Source organism: Elephas maximus, chromosome 8 (genome assembly GCF_024166365.1).
Source record: "Elephas maximus indicus isolate mEleMax1 chromosome 8, mEleMax1 primary haplotype, whole genome shotgun sequence".
Lineage (NCBI taxonomy): Eukaryota > Metazoa > Chordata > Mammalia > Proboscidea > Elephantidae > Elephas > Elephas maximus.
In genome coordinates this window covers 5,502,610-5,527,495 of record NC_064826.1, presented here as the reverse complement: position 1 = coordinate 5,527,495, position 24,886 = coordinate 5,502,610, and the positions used below count along the sequence as shown (strand labels likewise).

The following is a 24,886-nucleotide window of genomic DNA, read 5'->3' as shown; positions in this document are numbered from 1 at the left end:
TTCTGAGACTGTTCTCATTTTTAAAGTTCTTCCATTATGGATTATTTTTATGCTCCAAAAAATTCTCTTACTGATTTGGACATATGCAGCTGGGGGTCCATCCATAGTTCACAATTATTTGTACTCTGTTTTGATTTTTTTTTTTCCGTCACAATGTCAATGGCTTTAGGCACCAATTTACTCAACCAATTTACAACTCCCTTCTGTAAAATTGATGTGGGATTAAGAATTTAGACAAACTGACTCTTCATTTAAAATTTTTTAAAAAATAGGTAATTCTTCATTTGTTTATGATCTAATGAGATATTAAAAACATTTACTAATAATTTTTCACACATTAAAAATTCACATAAAATAAAGGTGTTTTTAAATAATTGTGTTATAGAGCTATCTGATTGTGTCTTTCACAGGGAAATGGGGGAAAGCCAGACTTCAGTCACAGAGTTCATCCTACTAGGATTTCGTCTCGGCCCAATGATGCAGCTGCTCCTATTTGGGATCTTCTTCCTATTCTACACCTTAACCCCGCTGGGGAACAGGGCCATCCTGGGGCTCATCTATCTGGATTCCAGACTGCACACCCCCATGTACTTCTTCCTCTCCCACCCGGCCATAGTCAACATGTCCTGTGCCTGCAACACGGTGCCTCAGATGCTGGTGAACCTCCTGAGTCCTATCACACCCATCTCCTTCGCTGGCTGCCTCACACAGACCTTCGTCTTTATGACTTTTGCTCACAAGGAATGTCTTCTTTTGGTGGCGATGTCCTATGATCACTATGTGGCCATCTGCCACCCCCTCCGGTACTCTGCCATCATGAGCTGGAGGCTCTGCATCACCCTGGCCATCCCTTCCTGGGCATGTGGCTCCCTCCTGGCCCTGGTCCATGTGATCCTCATCCTAAGGCTGCCCTTCTGTGGGCCTCAGGAGATCAACCACTTCTTTTGTGAAATCCTGTCTGTCCTGAGGCTGGCATGTGTGGACACCGGGTTCAACCAAGTGGTCATCTTTGCATCCTGTGTGTTTATCCTAGTGGGGCCTCTCTGCATGGTTCTGGTATCCTACACCTACATTCTCTTTGCCATCCTGAGGATCCAGTCCGGGGAGGGACCCACAAAAGCCTTCACCACCTGCTCCTCCCACCTCTGTGTGGTTGGGCTCTTCTTTGGCTGTGCCATTGTCATGTACATGGCCCCCAAATCCAGCAACCCTGAGGAGCAGCAAAAGATCCTTTTCCTGTTCTACGGCCTTTTCAACCCTATGCTGAACCCCCTGATCTACAGCCTGAGGAATGCAGAGGTGAAGAGTGCCTTGCGGAGAGCGCTGTGCAAAGAGAGTCATTCCCAATCAGGGTGACCCCTGAGTCACCAGCACAAACAGGTCCCAAGTCTTGCTGCTGATGGCTGCCTAAATCGAGACAAGTTCACTACTCTCTTCTTGTCTGTGTCTTAATGGCCCCAAAGCAAGCCCAATCTCTTCCTTTGCAGGAAAATTTTAGCTTTCTTGCATTCATTGACTTTCTATAACATATGAATTTGTTGAATATAATTTTTTTCTTTAATTGTTCATTGAATTGAGTATCTACAAAATTAAAGGTTATTTTAATTCACATTTCTGGACCCTAAAAGTTAAAGTCTCTCTATCTTCCTAATCTGCAATTTTGCTCCCCACAGATGTCACAGGACTGGGTAGAAAAAAAAAAAATCTGCAACCAAGGGAAGTGATCCACACACCCAATGGCATCCTGTCCATTTCCCACAATTGCACTTGTCTTTCTAAAGAATAACTCAGGGATATTTAGTTGTATTACATGCTGTTGAAGGATACCTGGTGGTACAGTGATTAAAGCAGTTAGCTGCTAACTGTAAGGTCAGTGGTTCTAGCCCACCAGCTGTTCCACAAGAGAAAGTTATGGTAGTCAGTTTCTGCACAGATTTACAGCCTTAAAAACCCTACTGGGAAACTCTATCCTATTTGCTATGAGTTGGAATCAACTAGATGGCAATGGTTTTGGGTTTGGTAGGCATGCTGTTGAAAAATTTTGTATGAAAATTATTGGCTCATACAAAGGAGTTAACCAGTAAACTTAGTGATAGAACAAAGTTAAAACAGGATCTGTAGGCCAAAAAAAAAAAAAAAAAAACCCATTGCCATCAAGTCAACTCCGACTCATAGCGATCCTATAGGGTGGAATAGAACTGCACCATAGTGCTTCCAAGGAGCGGCTGGTGGATTCCAATTGCTGACCTTCTGGTTTGCAGCCGTAGCTCCTTGTAGTTCTTATATAGGAGAGAGGAGAAAAATACAACTGTAGATGATGTTGACAAATTTGGAAATCAACTGGTTAGGTGATGGCAAGGGGCCAAACTGGGCATTCTCTCCTTGAGTAGGTTCGTCATGGGTATCAAACAAAACCATTTGAGTTGTTAAGGATTCTCTAGAAAACTGAGTGTTGAGCTATAAAATACACACACATACGCATGCACACACACAGAGAGACCATGTCTACACAATGTTTTCCAGGGTCTTTTGATCAACACTTCCACCTTGGTCACACCAGATGTGCACCATTTCCCTCATTAGAATTTATTGACCCTTAAATAAGAAATTTTACCAAGCAGTATATGTCCCTACCTGGCTATTCAGTGTTGGTAATGAATTGACTTTTTCTGATTAAATCCAGGTCACAAATTCAGTATTTGGGGTGAGTCCCCACATATTCAAGTGGATACCCACAGTGTTACCTATATGTCCATTTTATACCCTGCCCTGCAGTGACCATGCCCTCTTGCTGCCATAGCCATTCGCAGCTTTACAGTAAGAGTGGACAGAAGACTTATTCATAGGAATGAATGTGTGCCCTTCACTTGTGGATTTAGAAGTATTCAAACCAACTGCATACATTATTGTAGGGGGAGGACCCCAGGCAGAGTTAACTCAAAGGAAAAAACAAAATGGGTTTTTATAATAATAATAGCTAGCATTGTATCAATCACTTCCTCGGTGCCATACACCACACATGACTAGTCATGTCACTAGGATCTCCTCACTTAGCCATCAGAAGAAATCCATGAAGAAGGTCCAATTATACCAGAAAGTACCAGACTTTGTCCTGGACAATCTTGCTCCTCAGGTCTCTATACTGGGCAGACTCATAACAGTGTTATTGAATAAAGCAAGGCTAAGCTATTCCTTGGCTTCTGCCCAGCCTAATGCGTGCCACAGTGAGCTGGCCTGTGCCCTGAAAGTCCTGGAGGAGCAGACCTCATTTATGGGAGGCTGATTTTGCTGGACAGTGAATCCTACAGGTAGAATCACAAAGGAGCAACATATCTTTAGAGGAGCACAGAAGGCAGAGGTGAGAATAGAGGCTGTTCTTATTGAGATTGGTGATTTAGTTTAGCTAACACCCAGATATCACTTTGAAGACTAAGGTGTGCCCGAGTAAAGCCCTGGTCTTTTTAATCACCTCATAGGCATGCAAAAGCTGAACAATGAAAAAGGAAGACAAGATTTGATGCATTCGGACTGTGGTGCTGGCAAAAAATATTGAATATACCATGGAATACCACAAGAATGAACCAATTTGACCTAGAAGAAACACCGCCAAATGCTCCTTAGAAGCGAGGATGTTGAGACTTTGAGTCACTTACACTGAATATGTCATCAGTAAAGATCAATTGCTAGAAAAGGACATCTGCCTGTTAGAGGGCCAACACAAATGAGGAAAACCCTCCATGAGATAATTAACACGGTAGCCACAACAATGGACTCAAACAAACAATGATCATAAAGATGGTGAACTTCCACTGTTAAAGGGTAACAGTTCTTGCAGACTTGCAATCCTTTTGTTCTGTTGTACCTAATGGAGATGACATGACAGCAACTAATAAAACCCAGAACCAAGACACCTTAGTCTGCCTCACTTTCTCTCTCTCCATTCTTCCTTAGCTACCTCTCTCTCTAACTGATTGTGGGCCAGTCACTTTTCTAAGTACTTTATGTATACTATCTCATTTAATCCTCATAACAGCTCTTTGAGTCTTAAGGCAATCAAGATCCCCATTTTACATATATGGAAACTAAGGCACAGAGAGTTTGAGTAACTTGCCCTGTGGCCCAGTTAATGAGTGCCCAGTCCAGGATGGAACTAAGGCACTGTCATTGCCTACCCTGTGGTCATAACCACCGAGTAACAGCCCTCCTTAGAGCATATCTGTGGGTAAAGAGCAGAGAAATCACGAGGTTGACACAAAACAAAAACTACGTCCAAGGAAGAACAGGACTTAAATCTGCTAGAGAACACAACCTGGCTCTGAATGGGTATGTGAAAAAACTAGGTGAGGGAACAAGAAACAGTTGCAGCTCCAGGGGTCCAGGATTGAGGAGGACTCTGAGGTGAGCTGGCCAGTGAGACAGAAAACAGTGAAGGAAAGATTGACATGGCTGTTGTCCTTGATACCTCCTCAGTTGGGAAGACTCAGAATGAATGTTTTCTAGTATTTTATCTATAAAGAGACCTTTCCCAAGTCAAAGGAGCTCAGGTTTCAATTTTGGTTTTCAAAAATGTACAGTCCTTCAGGTGATATTTACAGAACATTGCTCAGGTAGAAATCAAGTTTTACGTATAAGATGGTGAGCTCCAGGAAGGCAAGACCTAGAGACTGTCCATCATTTTATTGCCAACCTTGCTTAGCATGTAGTCAGCACTCCACAAGCTCTGCTTGGGCTAATTCATGGACTCCTAACTATCAGTTAACTACTTAGAATGTTCAATGTTAAACTATCTTCTGACTTCTAATTTTTAAAAATCCTATCATCTGCAGGTCATAGGAGGGCAGCAAATAATTGTATCTAGAATTTATTTAAGGAGCCCTGGTGGCCCAGTGGTTAAAACAATCTTTTGTTGTTAGATTGTTAGGTGCCATCGAGCTGGTTCTGACTCATAGCAACCCTATGTACAAGGGAGCAAAACACTGCCTGGTCCTGCGCCATCCTCACAATCACTGTCACACTTGAGTCCATTGTTGCAGCCACTGTGCCAATCCATCTCGTTGAGGGTCTTCCTCTTTTTCGATGACCCTCTACTTTACCAAGCATGACATCCTTCTCCAGGAACTGATCCCTCCTGATAACATGTCCAAAATATGTGAGACGAAGTCTCTCCATCCTTGTTTCTAAGGAGCATTCTGGCTGTACTTCTTCCAAAACGGATTTATGAGTTCTTCTGGCAGTTCATGGTCTATTCAGTGTTCTTTGCCAGCACCATTATTCAAAAGCATCAATTCTTCTCTGGTCTTCCTTATTCATTGTCCAGCTTTCACATGCATATGAGATGTTGAAAACACCTTGGCTTGGGTCAGGCATACCTTAGTCTTCAAGGTGACATCTTTGCATTTTAATACTTTAAAGAAGTCTTTTGCAGCAGATGTACTGCTGACCAAAAGGTCGGTGGTTTGAAGCCACCAGCAGCGCCACAGGAGAAATATGTGGCAGTCTGCTGCCATACAGATTTACAGCCTTGGAAACCCTATGGGGCTGCTATGAGTTGGAATCGACTCAACCGCAGGGAGATTGGTTTGGCTTAGCAGATACTATGCTAAATTCTTTAGATGTAATCTTCATATCAAAGCTGTGAAGTACTAATAATATTCTCATTTACAGAAGGGAATTTGAGGCTTAAAGAATTAATTCACTTAATGCCAAAAAATCTCAAGTGGGAAATCAGAATTCAAGTTCTGCCGATCTAACTTAACTGTAAACCATTCTTTTGAAATGGACTTATCGATATTTAAATCCTCAATGGCTAGAACAGGTCTACTTCATAGTAGACACTCAATAAATGTTGACTAAATAAATAAACAAATAATCATTTAGCCCAAACTCCTATCCAAAAATATGTAACTCCACGTAATACATAACCGTAATATGGTTAGCCACTGCTATGTCATGTTAGACACCTGATTGTCCATCAGTCACTTTTTTTCCCCCAGATTGCTCAATTATTGCAAAAGTTTTTTATGGGGAGAATTTGATAATTAATTACATACAATTAACCAGTGATCACAGAGGAATTACAAATATATCAGTGGCTAATATAAAAATATGAGGGCAATGTATATTGATTTCTATCATATAAAACAGAGGCTATGGGCCTTTCCAAAGGATGTGCTCATTGCCAAGCCCAGTGTCTGTGGTCTTCCAAGATGGGATGTGCTAGCGCAGTGGCCACAGGGAGGGCATGAACCCTTCTATCCCTTGCAAAAGATATTCAGTGCCTTAATTCCTGAAAATGGTAAGATGGGGATCTGTGGGTGGGAGCCAGTTCACCTACACCTGAAATAGCCCTTCAGTGTCCCTGGCATGTGGAGTGGGCACTGCCAAGGACAGACCCGGAGGACTGCTGTTTACTCTTTGCTCAGTAGTGTTGACAGGAGCTTCTCAGATGTTCACGTACACACTAATCACCTGAGGGTCTTGAAAAATACAGATTCTGATTGTCTGAATGGATGGTCCGGGGGCTTTTTATTTCTAACAGGGGCCCAGGTCTTATTGATACTGCTGATTTACTGACCTCACTTATACTATTAATGATATCGGGAACATTTTTTAATTATGGTTCTTAGGGAAGGGGGGAAGGAGAGGAAAGTTCGAATTCAATCTCTTGGGACTTCGTGGCTGTGATGATTTCACAGCCTGAGGGAAAGGGACCACACTCTTTGCCTTCTTCATTAACTTTGAGTAGAGCTCTGGTTCAATTTTATTGGTTTCATTTATTTAATTTTTACTTGTTTCTCTGCTTGTTTGTTCATTTTCAATTTTTGAAAACACATTGGGTCAAGAGAAGAGATGGATCATTGGGCACCATCTAGTTTAGTCCTCAGCATGCTGGCTCAAAGTCAGCACATCTGGGTTCCTGTCCTAATTCTCTTAACTCACAGTGTGACCTTGCAAAAGCCACCTAGCTCCTCTGGACATTGGTTCTCCATCTGTCAAATGAAATGTTGGACTAGAGATCTGTAAGCATCCTCTGGTTCTCCATTTCTATGCCTCTCTGCTAGTCTCCAGAGTCCCTGGGTGACACAAACTTTCAACACATTTGGCTGTTAACTGAAACATTGGCAGTTTGACTCCAACCAGAGGTGCCTCAAAATAAATTGCTGGCAATTTACTTATGGAAGCTCAGCCACTGAAAACCCTATGGATCACATTTTTACTCTGACACACAGGGTTGGAATCAGTTCCACGACAATTGGTTTTTCTACCAGGTTTCTAGTATCTGGAGTTTTTTATTTTCCATAGGAAACAAAAATAAAATGGATTTTTGGGGAAATAATTGAATATTGTTAACTCTTGCACATAGTCAGAATTCAAAAGTAACCACCAAATTAATGGATGACTGAATTTGCTACTGATCTAGGAATTATGAACATCTTGGAGAAAAAGAGATAAGAAGTGGTACATGAAATGTCCCATTAATCCACTGCCACTGAGTGAATTCCAACTCATAGCGACACTATAGGACAGAGTAGAACTTCCCCAATAGGGTTTCTAAGGCTACAAATCTTTACAGAAGCAGACTGCCACATCTTTCTCCTGGGGAGCCACTGGTGGGTTTGAACCACTGACCTTTCAGTTAGCAGCTGTAAAAATGGTATGGGGTGATGTCTGGCCTCCTCTAACTTCATGAGGGGGAAAGGAATCAAGGTCAACAGCCCAAGGCTGATTCCTCTGAGGTGAATGTCAGACATACCTCCTCTCACTGCCATCTTTACCAATTCTGACACAAACCGTCCCTCCCACGGCACTCTCTACATCTCTGTTGGGTTCAATAGTTCATTTGCAATGGCCACACAGAACTCACAGACAATACTCCCTCTTTTCTCTGTCTCTCTCAGTCTTGTGGTTCCAGGAGCTTCTCAGCACAGGGATCCTGGGTCCAAAGGACATTCCATTCTTGGCCTTTCTTCCTTGGTGATGGTGAGATTCTCTCTCTCACCTCTGGGATGACTCACCCTAAGCTTAGTGGGATGGCAAAACCGACCAATCCCTTTGGTGGGGCTACCTTATTTGCACAGTCCCGCCCAATCATTGGGTAGGAGTTACAAGACCATGGCAAGAAAGACCACACGAAACTGATCCATTGCACCACCGCACCAAGTGCCTTAAACACTGTGCCATCATGACTCCTCGTGAAATGTCCACCATGAGGAAAAAAAAAAAAAAGAGTTTCACTCCTGCTTAGAAAAGATTAACTTTCATTGACAAAGAGTCTCAGATCTCTAAGTAGGTCCTAGCATTGCATAGTGGTAAATAATAATATTAATAGCTGTTATTTATTGAGTACAGATTGACAAAAACAGATAGGCAGTATTTAGTGTTGGTGAGTATGTGGGTAAAAGCTTACACTCAGTATGGATAGGGTATAAATTGGCACAAATTCTGGATGAGTAAGAATTTGGAAATAACTACTAATCACTTAGAATGGGGATGCTAATTTTAAGAATCTATTCTGGGCCCCAGAGTCCTCCCATCTCCTGATGCTGCTGTTCCCCCAGGGTCTTGGAAGACTTCACTGTCAGCCAGTAATGGGAAGATGATGGGGGTGGAAGTGCAGCCACTTCTTATCCACTGCAGCCCTAGACACAGCAGCACAGTCCCTTCTGCTCACGCTCCTTTGTAAGAACAGGACCCACCTGAATGTAGGAGGACTGGGCATGCAGTCCTGCTGGGGCAGATCCCAGAGACCACAATGCATGAGGAAGAGGAACGTTTTTATGGAGCCTTGTCTCAGGGAGGAAAACACCAACAGCTGAAACAAATAAACCTAAAATGAGCCCTAACAAAATCTGCCCCTTCCAGTCCCTGTTTATCAGGATTCCAGGGGAACCACTGCTCTTTTGAGTAATAATTACTCAAGAAATACAATTGAGTAGATTCTCCACCAATTGAATTTCTGCCATGTTATCCTGAAGACACTCACCCACATTGGGCATTTCTCCCATTGTTATTAGCTGCACTTTACAAAAGTATCTCTTAAGGTAATTTACACTGAGAAGTGGATAAATTCATCCACTTTATGCTGCATTTTACCTGTGTTACTCTTAAATGACCTCTATGGACAAATCCTAGGAGTGCTTTGCTCTAGCCGTAAAAGTAATTAATGTGTGGTGAAGTCAAATACCCAGTGCTAGCAGGTAATGTCAACATCTTCATTTCAATTAACACTCACTGTGTTGTCTGTGTGCAGAGGTCTTTGTATTATTTATGAGTCATTTTACTGCCTTAAGTAGTAAACACTGTCAAGATCAAAGTTATTACAGTTTAATTTTAATAGAATATAGATAATTTTGAGTTACAGATACTGGTGATCATGCTTTAAAGGGTTTTCCCAATTTTTAATTTGTGTGACCTTCCCAAATGCTACACTTAATTATTGATTACCTATCTTAGTTGCAGTTTTTCCAATTTACCTCCTAAATGTCTGTTTATAACCAATGTTCCTGAAGTGTTTATTATTAAAAAAAAAAAGTATTCTCTAAAAGTATTTTTTCCACAGGTTTTCAGTTTGCTGCTTGCTCATGACAGACAATTTCTTATTTCTTGAGGTTGGAAGAAAATGTCAATATTTGAGAGTATGCTCAATTCAAGTCAGGTTTTACAGTTCTCTGTGCGTCATTTTCCATTGTATACATGTGTACTTTGTAAATACTTATTCTTACCATTGTGGAAGCTGTCCACAAGCAGTGTCAGTTTGTTAAAAACTACATAATTTTGAGGTGATGCATTTTCTGAAACTTTAGTTTGACATTATAACATTTTATGTTTAATTTTTGATTGTCTTAGTTCAACCTTTCCATTCTTACGTCATTAGCTGACTTCTATAATTGATGTTTAATATATAGTGTTGAATGTAGAAAGCCATGTCCTAAACCTAATATTTTCACAAGGTTTTGTCTTTTAGGTCAGTTTCTGCAGTTCACTTGAAACATGGAAAGAGAAATGAAGGAAAGGTCCTAATATTTGTGGATTGGCCTCTATGCACAAGATTTCATATGATCAGTTGCAGTGATTTATGTCTCTAAATGTGTGTTTCCTCTCACTGTGGTTGTGTGTGTTCTCAAAACTGGACAACCGTATCCCAGGTCCCCAGGTGTATGCCATGACCCCAGCAGGCCAGGGGTCACCACCTAGAGAACACGTTAGCTTGACACTTGCACAGTTGCCTGATAAAAGATTCCTGACTCTGTTATGTGTAGTATAGAAAAGAAACAAAAATAAATATGAGAGCATCTGAGCTAGCAAATCCTGCCCCCTCCTGGGAGAGGGAACCTTCTAGGGGAAGCTGCTTCTCCTCCCCTCCGCTGGGGGCACAGGCTCTGAATCTAACACTTCCTACCACCAGAGTAGAGACCAGAGAATTTCTAACTAGACCTGCTTGAGGACTTTGTGCCCTAAGCACCCTCCCTCCAGGTAGGTTCTAATGAGCCACATGGGGACCTCTGGGCCCTCTCTGTCCCCCATCCTCACCCTGCTCCCTAACTCTGTGCATCATCTCCAGGCCTCTGAGTCATTCTTGGAGTCAGCTGACTTGGGGGCCCTGGGTTCTAACTCGCTTTCTCCCCATCTCTGCAGCCGCCCCAGGGACCCTGGTCACACTGGGGAGAAGCTGAGTTTCCATGGGGGTTGGGGAGTGCATTCCTTGTCCATGGGGGCTGCTCCCTGACAGATGCGTTGAACCGCTAGGAATTTAGGGACAGGCTGCGCTGGGACACATGACATCCATAATGCCGCGTATTTGGAGAGGTGATGCTGCCTCAGGGTGAACTCTGTGACTGTCCCCGCTTCCTGACAGTGCATCCTCCAGCGACAAGGACAGAAGCAGAGGCTTCATCTCTCCTCCCATTGGAGGGGGGACACACCTGCATCTCATGACACTCCTCCAAGCTCCAACAAACCAGGGTGAGCCCATCAGAGAATAAAGCCTTTGCCAAGGATGCTGACAGATTCTTCATCAGGAACAGAAACGGGTGCTGTGGCTCCCACAGAAGCTTCCAGAGAGCAGGACCCCTGTCCCAGCCTGGAGACGCTTCCAAACACCACCTCCTAACCAGGTTCCCACTTTGATGCAACCTTAAATGCCTCCTAGACACACGGTAGCACCTGGCCTCATGTTGCCCGTCACTCCTTGACCGCCACTCTATGTAGCTGTAGAAAGGGAATTTACTTACTTCTCTCTGAATATGTGCGGATTGTTATTCTGCTGTGGGATGGTTTGAGGGAAGGCTAGGGCTAAATTAGCTGGACATATTATTCACAAATATTCTAAGTATGTATAGAATTGGGATTTTTAAAATAAATATAGTGAAGAAGTAGCTGCGTGAAGGCGACGAACTTGTGAAAGTTGGCATTGGTAAAAATATAAGAAATTTCCATGTGATTAAAAAAAAAGAGGTTTAGGTAAATATACGGAATGATTTTCTTATGCGAAAGAAGGCTGTACTGGACTGTATTATGAAGTGACCTTACATTTCAGGAAAGCTGACATATGTTCAGTCCTTGTGTTTATGCCTTGTCAACAAAACCAAACCACAATCTACGCAGCCCACACTGTCCTTCACTTCTCTCTATTGCCTGCGACACGGAGGACAGTAGCAGCACACCGAGGTGCTCAATGAATACGTTTAAGTATTAGACTTCCCCAAACCTGAAGTGTGTGTGTGAGTCAGTGAGAGTATAAGAATGTGTGTGTGTGTCTGTGTATGCGTGCGTGTCTGTGTGTGAGTGTGGTTGAAGCAGCGAGGGGGGGAGTGCAGAAAGGGAAGTAGTTGCTTGTAAAGGATAATCTTCAGAGTTGTACAGACTTGTCACAGTTTTGAGCTCTCTGTCACCCCTATTACCTCCTTACTGACAGCAGCACACTTCCCCCCAAAAGATGACAAAAGGTCAATAGCCAAAACCTACCTTATTAAACCCTTTAACAGCCCATTGTCCACAAAATCACCTTGTTGGCTTTGTTATAATCAAAGCTTTGCGATCTGCTGTCAGAGGATAGAGGCCAATAGGGCAAGATGCGCCGGGCAGATCTTCACAATAACCTCATGAAACACTTATCACAATTTTCCTGCTACAAAGGAGAAAACTGAGGCTTGGAGAGGTGGAGAAATACACTCAACGTTATTCAACTAGTAACAGCTGGTATCACCTCTAAGGGTTACCTATCTCTGTAATTGTCTGTGGTCGTTTTTTCTTTGCCTGACAATCTGGCTCAAGGCAGAATGTAAGGAGCTCAGGAATGGTTTTTCGGATTTACTCAAACTGATAAACAGTCAGTAAATATTCATTGAACACCTGCCAAGCTGCAGACATTATCACGGTCAAATACGTGATCCTTTTATCATTGACTGCATAAAAAGATTTCTTCAATCTAAGGGCTTATTTTAAGCACAATTTCTGATTAACTCAATTCTGAAGCACAACTAAAAAGCCCTTATTGGCCACCAAGGTGTCGATGGAGGTTATTTCCATTTCCCAGATAAGTGGGTTGGCAGAATAATACTGCCCCCATGCATTATGAGGTAGGATTTTCCAAGCCTGCTTTTAAGACAGCTAACCTGAATGCAGACTTCCTATGCGATCAAAGTCCTCTAAGAAACAGCTCAGATATTGGAACTATTGACAAGTCTCTGGAATACTATGGGGACACGTATGGGAGAGGTAGGAAAAAGAGATTTTGAGAGTGGGATTGTAGAAGAGACATAAGAAAAATGGGGAATGGGGAGAGAATATTGGCAAAAGGGGAGCCAGGAAAGGAAAAATAGGTGAGGATGGAGATAAAGATACAGTGAGCTACAGAAACAGGGACTTGGGGGACATGCCATCCAGCAAGAAGGAGGTCTAGTGAGGTTATTAGTTGTAACTGAAACATTTCTTACTATTTGGGAAGAACCATCCATCCACCCAGTACTTCAGTGGAACCATGAATTTAAAAATAGCTCTCACTTCAGGAATGCTACGGTGACTCACACCTGGTACTCTAGAGATGAGTTTGTCAGCTCATCAGATCTTAACGTTCCTTTTTGAAATGTAGGCCCCATCTAGTACGGACAGGTCTGTTCATGTATGAAGAAATTACTTCCCTCTTGATATTTACTTTGAAACCATAGAGATGCCGGGTAATTCATTAGTCACAAAACGAGCTACCAACTTTTGAACTGTGAACTTGTATGTACATACAAAATACACCACTTAAAGCTTCCAAAAATGCCTGACAGTTACATGGGAACTGGGATGTATTTAATATTTTTTTAAGTATTTCTTTTCACTTCTCCCTGCCCTTTGGAAAATGGAATCCATTTGAGTTCATTGAGATGCTTTTACCACACATAGTTGTTGTTGGTAGGTGCTATCAAGTCAGTTCTGACTCATAGCAACCCTACAGGACAGAGCAAAACTGTCCCTTCCATAGGGTTTCCAAAAAGCAAATGGTGGATTCGAACTGGGAACTTTTGGTTAGCAGCCAAGCTCTTAACCACTGTGCCACCAGGGCTCCACTATATGTAAGAGTGAAATAAAATTGTTGGGGTTGGGGGGTGGCTAGGGATGAGGGAAAAAGAAAATAGAAGTGTTTTTCTAGTGTTCGATGTCTGGAGATTCTTCAGTCATTTTTATCCAACTTCAGAAAGGCCATTCTTTATTTGCTGTGGGAGGAATGTCCTTAAATGGGTACAATTATAGCAGGCAAGATTTAACTAATCCAGAAATTACAGGTCCTGTCCAAGATGTTAAAAAAAAAAACTATATTTAGGCATTCATCCATTCATTTATACTTTCATTCATTCACTCGTTCACTCAGCAAACACTCCAAAGTTCGAGAGCTACAAAGTGAGCATTCCTAGTCCTTGTTCATAAGGAGCATGTTAGCATTAAACTTGGACCCTGACAGAATCTTAGTATCTCAGTCCTCCTTCTCTCATCTCTGGGTTTAGCGATCGAAGAGATTCTTACAGCGTAAGCACTGTTTCTCTTTCCTTTATGTCATTATTTTGGAAGATACAGAAGAAAATCAAGGAGGACTAACTAAAGAGATTAAGAGACTATTAAGATGTAGATTGCAATTCATTTTCCCAGCCAGATATTTCTATGTGCTTTGCACATTTTCCAAATAAATTTAGAAGGTTGCCCTAACAGAAATTATTCATAAAAACCTGAAAATAAAATAGTCTCTGGTCATGTGTTGTTGTTGTTTTTAGGTGCCATTGAGTCAGTTCCAACTCATAGAAACCCTGTGCACAACCGAACAAAACACTGCTCAGACCTGCGCCATCCTCACAATTGTTGCGATGCTTGAACGTATTGTTGCAGTCATTGTGTCAATGCATCTCATTGAGGGTCTTCCTCTTTTTCGATGACCCTCTACCATACCAAGCATGATATCTTTCTCCAAGGACTGAGTCCTGACAACATGTTCAAAGTATGTGAGACTTAGTCTCGCCATCCTTGCTTCTAAGGAGCATTCTGGTTGTACTTCTAAGACAGATCTGTTCATTCTTTTGTCAGTTCATGGCATATTCAATGTTCTTCACCAACACAATTCAAAAGTGACAATTCTTCTTCGGTCTTCCTTATTCATTGTCCAGCTTTTGCATGCATATGAGGCGATTGAAAACACCATGGCTTGGGTCAGGCACACCTTAGTACTGAAGGTGACATCCTTGCATTTCAAAACTTTAAAGAGATCTTTTGCAGCTGATTTGCCCAATGCAATACATCTTTTGATTTCTTGACTGCTGCTTCCATGGGTGTTGATTGTGGACTCAAGTAAAATGAAATCCTTGGCAACTTCAAACTCCTCTCCGTTTATCATGATGTTGCTTGTTGGTCCGGTTGTGAGGATTTTTGTTTTCTTTATGTTGAGGTGTAATTCATACGGAAGGCTGTGGTCTTTCATCTTCATCAGTAAGTGCTTCAAGTCCTCTTCACTTTCAGCAAGCAAGACTGTGTCACCTGCATAATGCAGGTTGTTAATGAGTCTTCCTCCAATCTTGATGCCCCGTTCTTCTTCACATAGTGCAGCTTCTCGGGTTATTTGCTCAGCATACAGATTGAATAGGTATGGTGAAAGGATACAACCCTGACACACATCTTTTCTGACTTTAAACCCTGCAGTATCCCCTTGTTCTGTTCAAACAACTGACTCTTGATCCATGTACAGATTCCTCAAGAGCACAATTAAGTGTTCCAGAATTCCAATTCTCCACAATGTTATCCATAATTTGTTATGGTCCACACAGTTGAATGCCTCTGCATAGTCAATAAAACACACGTAAACATCTTTCTGGTATCCTCTGGCTTTCAGCCAGGATCCATCCGACATCAGCAATGTTATCCCTGGTTCCACATTCTCTTCTAAAACCGGCTTGAATTTCTGGCAGTTCCCTGTCAATATACTGCTGCAGCCGCTTTTGAATGATCTTCAGTAAAATTTTGCTTGCATGTGATATTAATGATATTGTTTAATAATTTGGTTGTTTTTAACTAACATTTAACTGTTATTCGGAGATGGATTGACACAGTGGCTGCAACAATGGGCTCAAGCATAATGACGATTGTAAGGATGGTGCAGGACCGGACAGTGTTTTGTTCTGTGGTACATAGGATGGTTATGAGTTGGAACCAACTCGATGGCACCTAACAACAACAACAGCACGGACTGCCAGAAGAATGAACAAATCTATCTTGGAAGAAGTACAGCCAGAATGCTCCTCAGAAGCAAGGATGATGAGACTTCTCATGTACTTTGGGCATGTCATCAGGAGGGACCAGTCTCTGGAGAAGGACATCATACTTGGTAAAGCAGAGGGTCAGCAAAAAAAAAAAAAAAAAAAATACCCTTGACGAGACGGATTGACATGGTGGCTGCAACAATGGGCTCAAACGTAGCAAGGATTATGAGGATCCTTGCTATGGCACAGAATCGGACAGTGCTTCGTTATGTTGTACATAGGATCGCTGAGTCAGAACCAGTTTGAAGGCACCTAAGAACAACAACACAGCATTACTGTCACTTGTTGTTACTCTAGGGGTATTCAACGGGAATATCCTTCAAGGTTCAATTTACTGCTCAGAAAAGCTTCCTTTAGTTGCACTTCAATGAGATTGCCTGGTACCTACCTTGTAGATTCAGCTTTCAAAATTTGGTTCAGTATACACATTTCTCAGGAGCCAAACTCAGAATGGTCAAGACCTTTGCTGACCAGCACACTCTTTGTCAAAATACAAGAATTCAAATGAATTCTAAATGGTTGATTGGTGAGCACAGGATTTGAGCAAAGAGGGTAACTGGAGATCTTATTGGCTAGGGTTATTGATCACTGATCACCTAAGCCATCTGGGTTGTAGATTCAGACCTACACACTTGTGCCATCAGGCCAGGCTCCCCTCATCCTGGGACTGGCTCAAGATGGGCTGAAAACACTGCCCCTCATGGGTTCTGAGTCACAGTCACATCTTTCTGCCTCTTTGAGATGACATAGAGGCATCTTGAATGATGTTTTGGGTGCACTCAAGACTCTCTCAACGAGCCAGTTTTCAATGGCTGATTTTTCGGACTATTGGAGCCCACCGGAGCCCATTCATTAATTCCTTCTTAGCAATCTAACCAATTGCATCGTTATACAAGTTGCTTTTTCTCATTTTGTGCCTCTCATTGTAAGCTGCTCTATAGGTAAAAGGTGGATTTCAGAAGCGGAAGGTAACTCTGTTCATATTTCTATCAAAAAAATTGGAATTTACATTTCTTTTCTAGGACTACTCTTGTTCTCATACCTGGAGTTCTTTCATTCCTGATTCTTCCCATTATGCCCCAGGAATTCTCTTAGTTATTTCAACACATTCAACTTTGAGACAATCCCTGTCGTTATTTTATCTCCTCTTTTGGGTTAACCGTCTTTCTTCCCATCACGAGTGATACATCCTCCTCTGAAAAGCTGGGTGTCAGATCAAGCGATTAACTTAGTGCATAATAGATCATCAATGTTAAAAGTTTACCCACTAAATATGACTAAATTCACAAAATAGAGGCTAAAATAGTTTTTTTTTTTTTTAGACAGTTCTGTTGTCTCTTTCCAGAGAAATGGGGGAAAACCAGACATCTGTCACAGAGTTCATTCTCCTGGGGTTTCCTCTTGGCCTGAGGGTTCAGCTGCTCCTCTTTGGGCTCTTCTCCCTGTTCTACACCTTTACCTTGCTGGTGAATGGGGCCATCCTTGGGGTCATTTCTCTGGACCCCAGATGGCACACTCCCATGTACTTCTTCCTCTCCCACCTGGCCATCGTCGACATAGCCTATGCCTGCAACACGGTGCCCCAGATGCTGGTGAACCTCCTGAGTCCCACCATGCCCATTTCCTTTCCTGGTTGCCTCACACAGACCTTCCTCTTTTTGACTTTCGCTCACACAGAATGTCTTCTCTTGGTGGTGATGTCCTATGATCGCTATGTGGCCATCTGCCACCCCCTCCGGTACTCTGCCATCCTGAGCTGGAGGCTCTGCATCACCCTGGCCATCACTTCCTGGGCATGTGGCTCCCTCGTGGTCCTGGTCCATGTGAGCCTCATCCTGAGATTGCCCTTCTGTGGGCCTCATGAGATCAACCACTTCTTCTGTGAACTCCTCTCTGTCCTCAGGCTAGCCTGTGCAGACACTTGGCTCAACCAAGTGGTCATCTTAGCTGCTTCTCTGTTAGTTTTAGTGGGACCCTTCTGCCTTGTGCTGGTCTCCTACACCCACATTTTTTTTGCTGTCCTGAAGATCCAGTCCAGGGAGGGCCGCAGAAAGGCCTTCTCCACCTGCTCCTCCCACCTCTGTGTGGTCGGGCTCTTCTTTGGCAGTGCTTTAGTCATATATATGGCTCCCAAATCCAGCCACCCTGAGGAGCAGCAGAAGGTCCTTTTCCTGTTTCACAGCATTTTCAACCCAATGCTGAACCCCCTGATCTACAGCCTGAGGGGCACAGAGCTGAAGAGTGCCCTGCGGAGAGCACTGTGCAAGGAGAGTCATTGCCAACTGGAGTGACCCTGAGTCATCAGCCCACGTAGGTCCTGGAGTGTTGGGGGCTAAAGACTGCCCATGTTCACTGATCTCTTTCTGTCCAAGACTCAATGATCCAAGAGACACTGTAAGATAGTTCCTTTCCTCCCAAAGCAGAGTTTAGGTTTTGCTGTATTTGTTACATTTAATTTTAGTTTTTTTTTTTAATTTAGTTACTAAAGGAGTTGAGAATGTTTGAATAAAAAAAAAAAATTCATTTCACGCACTGCTATGGGTCCCAGACGTTTAGAACAGCCCCTCTACCTCTGACTTAGGCACGCTCAGTAATAGCAGAACAGCAGGCATTGTCAGATGTGGCTGCCTCAGCAGCAGTTTGAAAAACACATTAGGGGTGCTGAGCTTCTGTTAAGTATGATGGGAAAATCTGGAAATGGATAGTGGTGATGGCTGAACAGCATGATAAACATAACTAATGCCACTGACTCGTATATGTGAAGAACATTGACAAGGCAAATGAATTGTTACATATGTATTTACCAAATTAAAAAACAATAACAAATAAAAATATTAAAAAAGAAAAAACCACTGCAACCACAGGCAGAGAGCCCAGCACCCACTTTCACCCATTTTCAGCCCCCTTTTGGGTGTCTCCCCCAAAACTGCACTTCCTCTTACAAGCTGTAAGTATACCTAAATGCCTACTTCAGCTAGGGAGCTAATTGACTTTTACTGAGGAAATCCTGTGATCTGCCTGACCTACAATTGCTATGGTCGGAGAGTGAGACCCCACACATTCTGCCGCCTCCCAGGGACTCACTTCCCAGTCTGCCCTGGGCTTGCGATACCCTTATTTTAGGCCCTTCTCGCCTTCTCCACAAGATTTGCCATGATTCTCTGACTATACACGTGCTCTTCACTGGTGGTGCAGTGGCTGAGGTGCTTGATGGCTAACTGAAAGATCAGTGGTTCAAAACCACTAGCAGCAACAAGGGAGGAAGATGTGGCAGTCTGCTTCCATGCAGATTACAGCCTTGGAAACCCTATGGGGTTGCTATGAGTCAGAATCAACTCAACGGCAGCGGGTTTGGGCTTTTTTTGTTGTTGTTTTTGCCTTCACTTGGGGGAAGTTGCAAGTGCCACAACCCAGCTTTTGGGTATGGATGGAAAGCCAAGGCAGTGGGAACGGAATGGGAAAGATGGGCTTTAATAAGAATAAGTACTTTACTAAGTAGGTACTCAGTGTGACAGGCACTGTATAGAAATCCCCTCACTTACCATAACCCATCCCCCGACCATTACCACCTATTTTATAGATGCAAAGATCAAGTAAGTGGCAAATGCTACACTCAGACCCAAACCACCTGGCTCCAAGCCTTTTCTACTTAGGTAGACCACACAATGTAGTACATTATTATTAATGGTACCACATCATCAGTAAGGTTGAGTCCCTAGACGTGTAAGCAGTTAATGCATTCAGCTGCCAATGGAAAGGTTGGAGGCTCGAGTCCACCCAGAAGTGCCTCAGAAGAGAGGCTTAGTGATCTACTTTCAAAAAATCAGCCACTAAAAACCCTAAGGAGTACAGTTCTACTCTGACACACATGGGGTCACCATGAGTCGGATCAACTCAACGGCAAGAGGCTTATCCAAAGTAAGACGTGTTAGGTGACTGTGGGTTTCTTTTTGGTCTAATATGCACCCATGATGAGACCAGGAGAGCCAGAGATTATCTACGGAAGGCTTCTTGTGGGGCAGAATCACGAAGGAGCTTCAAACGTTTAAAGGAACAGATACAAGAGGGTGGGAACAGAGGCTATTCTCATGGAGATTGGAGGTTTGGTTCAGAAGAACTGACCTGGGAGGTAAGACCCAAAACCAACACACCCTAGCTTTACACAGACCACTCACATGCTCGTGTGCACACACCCCACAGACTTACTGAGTGCTTACTGGGGGTGAGAAACCTTTCTAAGCACCTTATAAGCATCACCTCTTCTAATCCTCATTGCAGCCCTATGAGGTAGAGACCATAATTAACCACTTTATAGATGAAAAAACAGAGGCACAGAGAGATTAAGTCACTTACCCAATGTCTCACAGCTAATAAGTACCTAGAAATTTAGGCAAGTTGTTGACCCCATAATCATAACCACTGTATAAAAATCAAAGACATTATGAAGAAGGAGGAGGAAAAGAAGGAAGAGAGAAGAAGAGAAACTTACAACCCCAGCCAAAGGCTGGCCATTGGACTCCAGATAGAAAAAAAATGACTTACATTTGTTCAAATGAAAAAAAAGCGAGTTGACTTCATACCGCTGGACCTGTGATTCTAGAAGGTCAGGAGGATGCTGGTGTCCATGGGAAGCCATGTTAGGGTTGCCTTTAAAAACTTGGCAAGAAGGTGGGGACAATTACAGGCAGTGGCTGCTGAAAGGGCAGGGATGGGACCTGTGGGGCAACCATGCCTTGCCACCTGAAATGGCACCAGCAGCATCATTGGCATGTGGGCTGGGTCAGACTGTTGCTCTGAGTGTGGCCTTTCATTGTTAAGTAGGCATGGCTGGGAGTAGATGAAACAAGAGTCAGAATGTCACCCCACAAGCTTCGTGGCTAGGATCATCTCCCATCCAGCAGGAGGTGTCTCATTCTGCTTGCTTCTTGTCCAACTCTGAATAGTATTAGTCCATTTCGATCTGCTTCTTTTTTTCACCCTGTATTTTTCTTTGGTTGTTGGTGTTATGTTGTTTTGTTTTAATATTTTATTGTATTTTTGGTGAAAATATATACAGCAAAATCTGCTCCCATTCAACTATTTCTACACGGAATTCCAATGACATTGGTTACATTCTTCACATTGTGTCACATTCTCATTATTTCTGTTCTAGTTGTTTTACTCCCATTAACTTAGTCTCACAGTCCCCCACACTTCTTATTTGTGCTTTAGAGTAATTGTTGACCATTTGGTCTCAGGTAATTTTTTAAAATAGCATAGCACTCAAGGGTGACATTCTTTACTTTTTAAGCTAACCTGCTATTTAGCTAAAAGGTGACTTCAGGGGACAGTTTCACTTCAAGGTTTAAAGAGTATCTCAGGGTAATAGTCTCAGGGGTTCCTCTATTTTCAAAGTTTGAAACCATGCTGAGTCAAAAGAAGAAGCGGATTCTTGAGCACAGAGTGATTCCGCCAGGATATCTGGTTCTCATCCAATTCTACAAAGAACTTGCTGTGTGACCTCAGAAAAGTTACTTAACCTCTCTGAGTTTCAGTTTGCTCTCCTACAACAGGAAAAGTTGGACTAGACAATCTTTAAGCTTCCTTCTTGTTTTCTGACTCTTTGTCTCTCTGTGGTTCCCTCACATTTCGTTGGAATTTGGATTTTCACTTTTCCAAAGGAAGGCAGAGCAAGCTCCAGACATAAATAATGAAATAGCCTCTTCTGAAGATGACTGAATCTCTTGGGCCTTAAACCTAGAAGGAATCAGACCAACTGCTGAATTAATAAATGAGTAGACCATTTTAGTACTCTAGAACATGGGAGTTGCATTAGATCAGCTGAAATACAAGGTGAAATGTCTGCCCTAAGAAGAAGGACTTTTATTGACCCAGTTGGAAAATGTTCAATAAGAGTAACTATCACTGGGAAAAGTCCTAGGACTCAGAACAAAAATTTTCATCTATAAATCTGTGCCTGTATTGCCCACATTGTAAATAATAATTTTAATAGCTAGCAATTATTGAATCTATCATCAGGCATTGTGCTAAGAGGTATGTGTGTTATCACCTTGCTCAACCTTCGCAATAATTCTGTAAGGTTAGCACTATTACACTCATTTTATGAAAGAGGAGATGGAGGCACAGAGATGGTAAGAAACTCTTCTGTGGTAACACAGCAAGAATGTGGCACACGCTGGACTCTAGCCTAGATCTACCCGACTCCAAAGACCATGCCCACAACCACTAAGCTATGCCACTCCTCTATAGCCTGGACTTGTGGGATCTTTCTCTGTCTGTAGTAAGTAAGGCTCAAGGAAATCTGCCTGAATATTCCGAAAACCTGTGTAAAGAAAGGGAAAAAAATATAGCTAACATAGTTTTCAACATAGGTAGCAAGTAAAAGATCATACTCCATCGGCAAGACCTAGAACACAGCCATACCGAAGTGTGGAAGGAGCTGGGAAATGTCATCATCGCAGGAAGGAAGGAGCACACAGACTGGTGAGCTGTGTGTGGGCGAAGGCAGCACCAGCTCTCATCTGAGCTGCCATGGAGCCAGATCTCAGTGGCTGGATCAAAGCAGGTGTTCCGGGGCAGCTGGCGTCTGTCCATCACGTGGCGGCTCGGGACCCAGGGACCCTACACCCGTGGGTCTGCTACCTTCTCCACATGGCTCCCAAGCTGTCATGGGGGTGGGCAGGCGAGAAAACACGGAGGCTGAATGGGCCTGGTCTAAAAGTGGACTCCTGCACACATCCCATTGGCTAGAACCTAGTCACATGGCCATGCAAACTGCAAGGAAGCCTGGGAAGAGGGCCTCTGTGTGTACCAGGGGAGTCTCTGGGTAGTGCAAACAGTGAACCCTGCTGACCAGAAGGTTGGAGATTGGAGTCTACCCAGAGGTGCCTCAGAAGAAAGGCCTGCTGATATTCTTCTGAAAACCCAGCCATCGAAAACCCCGCAGAGCACAACTTTGACACACACAGGCTCGCCATGGGTGTGTACCAGGAAGAAGAGGGCATGGTTTGGTAAGTATCAGCAGTATTGAAGACAAGGTTAGAGGTTCTAAGTTTCTAACTCTCCGGCTCCTTGGGACAATAATAAAACTCTGGAGCAGGGCTGGTACCCAGAGGTAAAATGGGGAGACTTGTGCCCCCTCCACAAATTCCCACCAGCACCCGCCTTGAGATAGACAATGGATTTTTCTCAATTTTATTTTAAAATCAACCCAAACACAGCTTTAAGACAAATGCCCGTGTCCCATTTCAGTACAGAAATCCCGACATTGTTGCTGCTCCCCAGAACACCTCCTGATGGACGTAGATGATGCCAGCCCTGAATCATGAAGTCTCAGCCGAGGGGAAGGTCCTGTGAACCTCGGTTCAAGCACGCCCTGAACAGCTTTGCCCTTGCTCTGTTTCCTAGTCTATAAAAGGGTGATGAAGATTCCACTCTACATAGTCCAAGGAATGTTGTCAGCTTCACAAAGGTAATGTACATGTCAGCACTTTGTAAACTGGAAACAACAACTACCAAAGAAAAGAAACCAAAACCTACTGCCATCGAGTCGCTTCCGACTCATAGCAACCCCGTAGGACAGAGTAGAACGGTCCCATAGAGTTTCCGAGGAGCACCTGGGGAGTCTGAACTGCTGACCTCTCGGGTAGCAGCTGTAGCACTTAACCACTAAGCCACCGGGGTTTCCAGCTACTGAAGAGTTATTCTTAATCCTACAGAGTGGAGAGTGATCAGTTATCTCCCCGGCCTTTTCCCTGTTCTCCTGTTCTGCCTTCTCTGTGTGTTATTTATCTGGCTTCTTGTAAAAGAGCTGCTGCTGTTGGCTGCCATCGAGTTGGTTCTCACTCACAGCGACCCCGTGTGACAGGGGAGAACTGCCCCAGAGGATCTTCCTGGCTGTAATCTTTACAGGTACAGATAACTAGGACTTTCGCCTGTGGAACCGCTGGGCGGGTTTGAACCACCAAGCTTTCAGTTAGCAGCCAAGCACTCAACCGCTGCACCACCAGGGATCCTTGTAAAAGAGCTAGAGTCCTTGAAATGTGTGCTCTTTAATACTCATTGCAGCTCAGCTCTGAGAAGATAGCAAGGAGGAGACAAAGAAAAACGTCTGAAAAAAACTTCTCAGCGAAGAGTAACGCTGGGGAAGAGGGTGGATGTGGGGCAGCCAGTTTGGACAGGCGCAGAACCCTTTCTTCCCAGGAAGTAGGCTGTGATAGGGGCTAGCACAGCTGATATGTTGAAAGGGTGGGGAGGACGAAAAGGCTGAGTTCCCAGCTATCCAAGACGCAATTCCCAAGGCATTGGCATTGACCTGGTGAAGGAAGTGATCACTGAAGTGGACAAAGAGTGAAGAGGCGGAGGGGCTGACCACTCTAGGTTGCAAAGGGGCCCCAGCACTCCTTGCCTAGTCTCCATCCTCCCCCACAGGACCAAAGTGTGTGCCTGCAAACGGTGGGTGTTGTCTGTGGGCTGTAGCAACGCTTCTAAGAGAGTAATATGACCTCAAGGGCTACTTGCCCTATTTTGGAGCCCACACTTACCTAGGATGGCACACAAAGGCTTATAATTATCCTCCCTCTCCTGCCCTAGGAAGCCTGGAATTTCTTCAGCAAGACATTCTTTCATTTCACAACCACAGATACATGTAAGATGCAGATGTGCACATAATAAGACAATGCTGCGAGTAGCGGGTGTTGGGAGAAGGCTGGTAGGAGTTCGGAGTCCAAGATACCTGAGGAGGGTGGAGAGAGGGGCAGGCTTGGGCTCTCCCGCCAGTTCCGCCTACTTGGATCCTCACCTTTTCTGGACCTGCGGCCACACCAGGTATTTAACTACCACCTCAGTCTCTGGAACCTGCCTAGGAGGCTTAAGGAAACAGCAAAAACAAAACAAAACAAATATGCACAAGCCATGCAATCACCAAAACAAAACTAAACGCACGTACACAGATTCCACCACAAGGAGACGGATGAAGGAACGAGTGGAGCATCACACAGTGAAATGTCACACAATTACACAAACAGATAAGCAAGCAAACAACAACAACAAAGCAATATGGACATTCTCCATATCTTATATGGAGCCCTTGGGTGGTGAAA

The 24,886-nt window shown here is 43.5% G+C and overlaps 2 protein-coding genes across 2 annotated transcripts; both read left to right on the top strand.

Moving 5' to 3' along the window:
- Window positions 1–414: 414 nt before the first annotated feature.
- LOC126082103 (olfactory receptor 2A1/2A42-like) lies at window positions 415–1,356 on the top strand. The gene has a single exon (XM_049894556.1). The coding sequence runs from the start codon at window positions 415–417 to the stop codon at window positions 1,354–1,356; it is 942 nt and encodes a 313-aa protein (XP_049750513.1).
- A 15,778-nt stretch (window positions 1,357–17,134) lies between these two features.
- On the top strand, window positions 17,135–18,076 carry LOC126082102 (olfactory receptor 2A1/2A42-like). The gene has a single exon (XM_049894554.1). The coding sequence runs from the start codon at window positions 17,135–17,137 to the stop codon at window positions 18,074–18,076; it is 942 nt and encodes a 313-aa protein (XP_049750511.1).
- Window positions 18,077–24,886: the final 6,810 nt, after the last annotated feature.